Source organism: Mizuhopecten yessoensis, unplaced genomic scaffold (genome assembly GCF_002113885.1).
Source record: "Mizuhopecten yessoensis strain PY_sf001 unplaced genomic scaffold, ASM211388v2 scaffold716001, whole genome shotgun sequence".
Taxonomy (NCBI): domain Eukaryota; kingdom Metazoa; phylum Mollusca; class Bivalvia; order Pectinida; family Pectinidae; genus Mizuhopecten; species Mizuhopecten yessoensis.
In genome coordinates, this window is record NW_018479898.1 from 91,724 (window position 1) to 102,334 (window position 10,611).

At 37.5% G+C, this 10,611-nt stretch overlaps 1 protein-coding gene across 1 annotated transcript in view; it reads right to left on the reverse strand.

Annotated features, from left to right (window-relative positions):
• LOC110441506 (Y+L amino acid transporter 2-like) overlaps positions 1–9,431 on the reverse strand; it is a 58,722-nt gene extending 49,291 nt beyond the window's left edge. The window contains exon 1 of the mRNA XM_021484675.1: positions 8,720–9,431. Coding sequence (XP_021340350.1) covers positions 8,720–9,194 — 475 coding nt within the window. The 5' untranslated portion in view covers positions 9,195–9,431. The remainder of the gene's footprint in view (positions 1–8,719) is intronic.
• Positions 9,432–10,611: the final 1,180 nt, after the last annotated feature.

Sequence of the window (10,611 nt, forward strand, 5' to 3'; positions counted from 1 at the left end):
AGGTGCTATACAATACATTAATGGTGGACACTTGTATAGGCTATATATATACTGACAAGGTGCTATACAATACATTAATGGTGGACACTTGTATAGGCTATATATATACTGACTAGGTGCTATACAATACATTAATGGTGGACACTTGTATAGGATATATATACTGTAGGTGCTATACATTTTAACAATATTGACAGAACCTGGATCAATCCTGTGATCTGTACAATGTACATCATACAGCTACACAGGCTTATAACACACAAGACCTTGTTGTTTAGTACTAATTATAATTATAATCCCACTGCTTAATTAGCCAGGCATATCTGTAGCATGCTACGTGCTTACAAGCTGCCTGTGAGTGATGATGTAATCCTGAATCATTAACTTGGTGGTTGTAACATGGCCAGAATTTCTTACACTTAGTTATATATAATTATAATAATAACACAATAATAATAATCATCACAACCTAGTTCGTAGGTTGTCTCAAAGCGGTTCACAAATTATTATCCGTGGTTATAGGGCCTTTGCAACCAGCCAATATCCAACTCCCTGGAGAGCATACAGCCGGTGCTGCCATTTCGGCGCTCACAGCTATAGCATTCAATGATTCTAGCATTGCCCAACCACATACTCATTTACAGCTGAGTAGACTGGAACAAGTGGAGTAAAGTATCTTGCTCAAATATACAACACAGTGCTGTGGCGAGACTCGAACCCGCAACCCTCGGTCATGAGCCAGGAGTCCTACCACTAGAATACTGTGCCTCCAAATTGTAATTCTTCTGCATTATTGAAATATACACGTTGTATATGCCTTCAATCATCTAGTGGGGAGTCTAAATGTGCAATTAATTTGTAATTAAACAGGAAGTTCTGCAATAAAAAATCTTGGTAACACCTTGGATCTATATATAGTTCACTTCACCAAGATGATGCAATATTGTCTTGCAACCGTCTCATGTTCCTGTAGAATATGTAGACATGTGTATTTATTTAAAGCACTATGATGCAATATCCATGTAGTGTCTGTTACCAGAGACCTCCAGGAGGTAGCTACAGCCAGGATTATTATAAGGTCACAATGGGTGAAAGTGATGGAAAGATAATTTAGAGTCATGTGGTATGGGATTAGGAGAGGTAGCTGGGGTCTGTTTGATTATGAGAGGTAGGGGTCTGTGGGGTTATGAGAGGTAGGGGTCTGTGGGGTAAGGAGAGGTAGGGGTCTGTGGAGTTATGAGAGGTAGGGGTCTGAGGAGTTATGAGAGGTAGGGGTCTGTGGACTCATGAGAGGTAGGGGTCTGTGGGGGTATGGGAGGTAGGGGTCTGTGGGGTTATGAAAGGTAGGGGTCTGGGGGGTTATGAGGGGTAGGGGTCTGTGGGGGTATGAGAGGGAGGGGTCTGTGGGGTTATGAGAGGGAGGGGTCTGTGGGGTTAGGAGAGATAGGTGATGGAAAGATAATTTAGAGTCATGTGGTACGGGATTAGGAGAGGTAGCTGGGGTCTGTTTGATTATGAGAGGCAGGGGTCTGTGGGGGTATGAGAGGTAGGGGTATGTGGGGTAAGTAGAGGTAGGGGTTTGTGGAGTTATGAGAGGCAGGTGTCTGTGGGGGTAGGAGAGGTAGGGGTCTGTGGGGTAAGGAGAGGTAGGGGTCTGTGGAGTGAGGAGAGGTAGGGGTCTGTGGGGTTAGGAGAGATAGGGGTTTGTGGAGTTAGGAGAGGGAGGGGTTTGTGGAGTTATGAGAGGTAGGGGTCTGAGGAGTTATGAGAGGTAGGGGTCTGTGGGGTCATGAGAGGTAGGGGTCTGTGGGGGGATGGGAGGTAGGGGTCTGTGGGGTTAGGAGAGATAGGGGGTTGGGGAGATATGAGAGGCAGGGGGCTGTGGGGTTAGGAGAGGTAGGGGTCTGTGGGGTTATGAGAGGGAGGGGTCTGTGGGGTTAGGAGAGATAGGGGGTTGTGGAGTTATGAGAGGTAAGGGTCTGTGGAGTTATGAGAGGTAGGGGGCTGTGGGGTTAGGAGAGATAGGGGTTTGGGGAGTTATGAGAGGCAGGGGTCTGTGGAGTCATGAGAGGTAGGGGTCTGTGGGGGGATGGGAGGTAGGGGTCTGTGGGGTTATGAGAGGAAGGGGTCTGTGGGGGTATGCAAGGTAGGGGTCTGTGGGGTTATGAGAGGCAGGGGTCCGTGGGGTTATGAAAGGTAGGGGTCTGGGGGGTTATGAGGGGTAGGGGTCTGTGGGGGTATGAGAGGTAGGGGTATGTGGGTTAAGGAGAGGTAGGGGTTTGTGGAGTTAGGAGAGGGAGGGGTTTGTGGAGTTATGAGAGGTAGGGGTCTTTGGAGTCATGAGAGGTAGGGGTCTGTGGGGTTCGGAGAGATAGGGGTTTGTGGAGTTATGAGAGGTAGGGGGCTGTGGAGTCATGAGAGGTAGGGGGCTGTGGGGGTATGAGAGGTAGGGGGCTGTGGGGGTAGGAGAGATAGGGGTTTGTGGAGTTAGGAGAGGGAGGGGTTTGTGGAGTTATGAGAGGTAGGGGTCTGAGGAGTTATGAGAGGTAGGGGTCTGTGGGTTAAGGAGAGGTAGGGGTCTGTGGAGTTATGAGAGGAAGGGGTCTGTGGAGTTATGAGAGGTAGGGGTCTGTGGGGGTATGAGAGGTAGGGGTCTGTGGGGTTAGGAGAGATAGGGGTTTGTGGAGTTAGGAGAGGTAGGGGTTTGTGGAGTTATGAGAGGTAGGGGTCTGTGGGGGTATGGGAGGTAGGGGTCTGTGGGGTTAGGAGAGATAGGGGTTTGTGGAGTTATGAGAGGCAGGGGTCTGTGGGGTTAGGAGAGGTAGGGGTTTGTGGAGTTATGAGAGGTAAGGGTCTGTGGAGTTATGAGAGGTAGGGGGGTCTGTGGGGTAAGGAGACGGTAGGAGTATGTGGGGTAAGGAGAGGTAGCTGGGGTCTGTGGGGTTAGGAGAGGTAGCTGGGGTCTGTGGGGTTAGGAGAGGTAGCGGTATGTGGGGTTAGGAGAGGTAGCTGGGGTCTGTGGGGTTAGGAGAGGTAGCGGTATGTGGGGTTAGGAGAGGTAGGGGTCTGTGGGGTTAGGAGAGGTAGGGGTATGTGGTGTAAGAGGTAGGGGTCTGTGGGGCTAGGAGACTCGGGGGGGGGGGGGCTCTCAATAATCCAAGCATCAATGTAATTAATTACATTCTAAGCAGACAGGACATGTACATGGCCAGATGATGACCACATGTATGTCCACTGCCACACCACCACAGCATGACACAGTATGACATGCATGGATCAGTTTGGTGGGAGGTATGGGTGGGCATGGTATAGTGTTAGAATTCCACATGTTCAGTATCAAAGTTTTAGTGTTGGGTGATTCAGTACATTAGAAGCCCATTAAAAAGTTCAATTTGCTTGAATTTAGTGTGACATTGGCCCATCTTTTTCCTAACTCAAACTGATCCATGATGACCAGGTTAATGCAGGCAGTATATATATATCTATATATATATATATGGGTCAAAGAAGTAATGTAGACGGTAAAATCCCATATAACACTGGATCCTAATGGAGGTATGTCTGGAGGATACGAATTACTTAAAATATTATAAGGGGCAAAGAAGTAATTCCAACAGTGTGGACAAGTTTAGGTTGTCAAATTTTTGGAGCGATCCGCTCCTTTTTCAACACACAGTGAAACAGAACAGTTACATGTACATATACATCATATTACAAGAAGATAGAATTGATATACTATAATTGAAAATATAGCTATTATATAAAAAACTATTAAAAAAGCTATTATATAAAAAACAGAATGCTTCATACACTGATCACTGGCGATATATATATATATATATATATATATAACCATGACCATGATGATCCTGTTTCCACAAAATGTACATACATTGTATATGGTCAACTTAACAATCTACACATATAAATAAGTCCATATATATACATGTATGTGGTGTTTTCTACCACTTATATATATTTATATAGTTCATCAACGTAAACAGAGTAACACTGATCACTGGCGATATCACACTTATCATAATATCAGATATAAATATCACACTATCATAATATCAGATATAAATATCACACTTATCATAATATCAGATATAAATATCACACTTATCATAATATCAGATATAAATATCACGCTATCATAATATCAGATATAAATATCACACTTATCATAATATCAGATATAAATATCACACTATCATAATAACAGATATAAATATCACACTTATCATAATATCAGATATAAATATCACACTATGTTAATATCAGATATAAATATCACACTTATCATAATATCAGATATAAATATCACGCTATCATAATATCAGATATAAATATCACACTTATCATAATATCAGATATAAATATCACGCTATCATAATATCAGATATAAATATCACACTTATCATAATATCAGATATAAATATCACACTATGTTAATATCAGATATAAATATCACACTTATCATAATATCAGATATAAATATCACGCTATCATAATATCAGATATAAATATCACACTTATCATAATATCAGATATAAATATCACGCTATCATAATATCAGATATAAATATCACACTTATCATAATATCAGATATAAATATCACGCTATCATAATATCAGATATAAATATCACACTTATCATAATATCAGATATAAATATCACGCTATCATAATATCAGATATAAATATCACACTTATCATAATATCAGATATAAATATCACGCTATCATAATATCAGATATAAATATCACACTTATCATAATATCAGATATAAATATCACGCTATCATAATATCAGATATAAATATCACACTTATCATAATATCAGATATAAATATCACGCTATCATAATATCAGATATAAATATCACACTTATCATAATATCAGATATAAATATCACACTATCAGAATATCAGATATAAATATCACGCTTATCATAATATCAGATATAAATATCACACTATGTTAATATCAGATATAAATATCACACTTATCATAATATCAGATATAAATATCACGCTATCATAATATCAGATATAAATATCACACTTATCATAATATCAGATATAAATATCACGCTATCATAATATCAGATATAAATATCACACTTATCATAATATCAGATATAAATATCACACTTATCATAATATCAGATATAAATATCACACTATCATAATATCAGATATAAATATCACACTATCATTTAATTTTTTCCATGTATCAAATTTTCTTGATATCAATTATCGACTGTATTAATGGCAGTTATCAGTATGGAACTGCGATCCTTGACGTCATTCCCAGAGTTTTTACATGTATCTAATTTTATACATTTTATACCTAACATGTAACTGAAGCAACTAGATTTAATATATCAAAGACATGTCTTAAAATTACATTTCGTAATTAGGGTTTCTGTAAATATGTTTTTAAAACTGCCTGGTAACTTGATCGGCACAGTCATGTCAGGAAATTAAACAACCACTAAGCACTGACAAGGTTATGTACAGTGTACTGTACACATTTTATGAAAAATAGGATGTTAATGTCCTGTTCTTTTTTATGTAATTAGTACACTGTAATCAGACCAACGTGTCACCTATTTGTATTTTGGTCCAACATATACAGTCGCAAATTGATAATGATAGGCAGGCATTACATGTGTATATAAAATAGGACACTTTTGGTTTCCTGAATACTTCATTTTGATATATATGGAGTGAGTTTCTAGGATCACAAAAGAGGAACTACATGTAAATATTAATGTGCACTTGCCTTTTTAAACGTGCATGGGGTCCCAAGCAAGTGATAAATTATGTTACTCATACTGGGTATGATAGAAATATGTGTCAGAACTGTCCAAAAAGCATTGGGTCACTCCCAACTTTGTAGCTTATTTTTACAGTATGGTATAAGTATGGGTTAATTATGTATGGACATTTTTTGAACACTCCAATATACTGTACTTGTGTATTACTTGTACACGTACACTCAATATACTGTACTTGTGTATTACTTGTACACTCCAATATACTGTACTTGTGTATTACTTGTACACTTACACTCCAATATACTGTACTTGTGTATTACTTGTACACTCCAATATACTGTACTTGTGTATTACTTGTACATGTACACTCCAATATACTGTACTTGTGTATTACTTGTACATGTACACTCCAATATACTGTACTTGTGTATTACTTGTACATGTACACTCCAATATACTGTACTTGTGTATTACTTGTACATGTACACTCCAATATACTGTACTTGTGTATTACTTGTACATGTACACTCCAATATACTGTACTTGTGTATTACTTGTACATGTACACTCCAATATACTGTACTTGTGTATTACTTGTACATGTACACTCCAATATACTGTACTTGTGTATTACTTGTACATGTACACTCCAATATACTGTACTTGTGTATTACTTGTACATGTACACTCCAATATACTGTACTTGTGTATTACTTGTACATGTACACTCCAATATACTGTACTTGTGTATTACTTGTACATGTACACTCCAATATACTGTACTTGTGTATTACTTGTACATGTACACTCCAATATACTGTACTTGTGTATTACTTGTACATGTACACTCCAATATACTGTACTTGTGTATTACTTGTACATGTACACTCCAATATACTGTACTTGTGTATTACTTGTACATGTACACTCCAATATACTGTACTTGTGTATTACTTGTACATGTACACTCCAATATACTGTACTTGTGTATTACTTGTACATGTACACTCCAATATACTGTACTTGTGTATTACTTGTACATGTACACTCCAATATACTGTACTTGTGTATTACTTGTACATGTACACTCCAATATACTGTACTTGTGTATTACTTGTACATGTACACTCCAATATACTGTACTTGTGTATTACTTGTACATGTACACTCCAATATACTGTACTTGTGTATTACTTGTACATGTACACTCCAATATACTGTACTTGTGTATTACTTGTACATGTACACTCCAATATACTGTACTTGTGTATTACTTGTACATGTACACTCCAATATACTGTACTTGTGTATTACTTGTACATGTACACTCCAATATACTGTACTTGTGTATTACTTGTACATGTACACTCCAATATACTGTACTTGTGTATTACTTGTACACGTACACTCCAATATACTGTACTTGTGTATTACTTGTACACGTACACTCCAATATACTGTACTTGTGTATTACTTGTACACGTACACTCCAATATACTGTGCTTGTGTATTACTTGTACACTTACACTCCAATATACTGTACTTGTGTATTACTTGTACACTTACACTCCAATATACTGTACTTGTGTATTACTTGTACACGTACACTCCAATATACTGTACTTGTGTATTACTTGTACACTTACACTCCAATATACTGTACTTGTGTATTACTTGTACACTTACACTCCAATATACTGTACTTGTGTATTACTTGTACACGTACACTCCAATATACTGTGCTTGTGTATTACTTGTACACGTTAAGGATCTGTAGGACCAAATCTAGGTTAGGGTTACCGTTATCCACCTATCAATACTACCCACCCGAGCATTGAGTCTCAGCCAAATATCTAAGGACTTGGCAATTAACATTTCAGAATGAGGGTCTATAGCTACCACTTAAAACAGTGTTTGGTGGTAGCCATTTGATTTAATTGGTTTCAGGCATTCAAAACTGACCAATCACTAGGATGATACTTTGACAATAACGAAGAAGCAACGCCAGACTTTAAAGCCAGACTGTTTTACCTTTATATGGTGCCATGCAATTCTTTTGATGGACATGTACATCAAGCTGTCTAAGTCATCATCTGCAAGGTAGCCCATATACACACAGCCTTCAGTTTTGTCATGAAATATTCCAGGGATGCAGAGAACTTAACTTTTAATTAAGCTGAATGCCAAGGATGTATGACCTTTTGCTGTTTCAATCTTTTGAAACTTTGAAAGAGTCTAATTTCTTGAGGTTAAGTTTTATATGATTTCTTTAATTTTCATTTTTATATAGTGTTTGGATGCTAGCTGGCACCATTGGATTAATATAGAGATTCCATTCTATTTAGTATTAATCAATATCATATCAGCTTTAATTTCATATCTACTTTTAACTATCAGATACCCTTTGTACTGCATCTGAACCGTTACACTACGTGCTGGAAATAAAGATGGATTTGACTCCTGAAGACCATGCCAAGGGGAACTTGGATAAGAACTGCTATAAAAATAAATCACACCTGCACAAAGATTAGCCTTCATGGCATTTATATGCATTTTATATATGGATTCAATTCGAGGTTAGCTACAACGTAATCCTATGCACACATTAAGCAGATACACCAGAACTGGATTTAGTCACCTATAATATTAATTTACCTGCATGAAGCACAGAGGCTAGCAGCGATTTATATGGGATAAGAATAAAAATAGCGAAAAAAAATAAGTAACTGCACCTGTGCATGGAGCAATGGTGAAAACAGTACAGGATTTCCCCTAGAAGAGTGACCAATGCCAGAACTTCATTTGCACCCCTCCTCCCCATTGGGGTTTGAGGAAGAGGTCATGTCCTCAGTTTGTATTGCTGCACAAAGATTTTTCTTCTTTAATATGATATACAAGTTTGCTTAATTAACATTTATTACTGATGTATACTTACTGATAATAACTGCCGCAAGTAGAGCAAGGCCCGTCATTGGTACCCCATCGCAGTTTGGGAAAAACGGTTTTAGAATGTACAGCGAAAAAATCAGGGCTGATGCCGCTATTCCAACCGGACATATTAACAAAAAGTTGATCCATAAACAGACGAAACCCATTGTCTCCCCGAATGCTCTTTTAATGTATATATATTCCCCTCCTGATTGGGGAAATGTTGTCCCTAATTCTGCATAGCATATAGCGCATAAAGTATTGTAAATTCCACATGCTATCCACATCACGAACGACAAACCCACAGAATCAACGCGTTGGAGAATTCCAACTGGAGAAACAAATATCCCAGATCCGATAATTATTCCAACGATGATAGCAACACCATGTAGAAGAGAAATTTGTCGTTTTAACTGTACTTTTTTCCCTTCATCTGGTTTCGTCACTACAGCTTCTCCTTTGTTTCTTTTAAACAACCCCATGTTTCTTCACGTAGAATCTGGATCGTAAAACACAAATACGTCCAAACACCAGAACCTATATATGTTTATAGTACAAACTTAAAAGGAGAATTTATAGAAAACGTACTGCAGCACATACACCACGCCTACACATATATCAGCATTCAGTTCAATTCAATAAAACAACTGGATGAGTCTATGATTAAAGTTTCTAGCAGAGAAAATCCACTACTGCTGCCCTCGTGGATCCCTTGTTGTTCAAAGGAAGTACGGACGTGTATAGTAACTGTTGAATGGAAGACGGTTCAGTATTTGCGGCCGAGTGGTCTAAATTCAGGAATACATACATTTAATTTCATATACACATAATACTACCACAGGGTATATTTTGACACGACCGAAGAGTATACTTTAAGCATACTTTAATTCTTCTGTTATTAAGTTATGGATATATTCTAACTTCATGCATCCTTTTTGTAAATAGTTTTATCATAACTTTATTATCGAAAATACCATAAAATAAAAGTTTTTAACTGCCACCTCTAGAAATCTCTCAAAGTGACAATTGCACTCCATCAAGGAGATCTGTCACTATTATAAATGCTCTGTGACACAATAGACTGCCACGAGCACAGGGATTCGTTTAGGTCAAAAAGGTAACGTTAACCATTTTCTGTTTCATGTTTAAACCCCCGTGCAGATTAAATGATAAACCTTACGGAAATGATAAAATCCATGGATTGCGTTTTCATAAAATAAGTAGCAAAGGTCATCTGCTGAATATTTTAATTAGATGTGGGGAAAAATAGATTTTAGATATTACGATTTTGCGAAACGTTTATCGAATTGTTGACTCGGGGCAACATATATAAAACATATATTGAATATATCCATTCTGTAGTTCTTGTGCTGCTGATGCTATTTTATTTTGCAATAATTTTGTACTTTTAAACATATTATTAAAATATTAATGACGTAACGTCAGATGTTGACGCACAATAGTGAAACATACTTTTGACGTCATTTCGTTTTAGATTTGACGTTTGTGACACACGGTTTGCTATGTAAAACATGTGTTTTCAGAGCTATCGGAATGAATATATGCATATGTAAAGCCCATTTATTTGACATTCATATGTATATGACAAGTGAACCCGATTTTGAAAATTATCGAGTAGGACGTGAAGATGTGATAAATTAAATCTACCCGTTTAAGTCCTATCTGCTTCCTTAATATCAACCATGGTATGTAAGTTAAGCACATATTGATCAATACATACAAAAACATGCAAATAATAAAATAATCTGCAATTGTTTTATTTGATTAAAGCCCGCGGGATTGATATCTTGTAACAGGAGGGTGATAGTAGTCGGTAGGATTGATATCATTGTAACAGGAGGGTGATAGTAGTCGGTAGGATTGATATCATTGTGACAG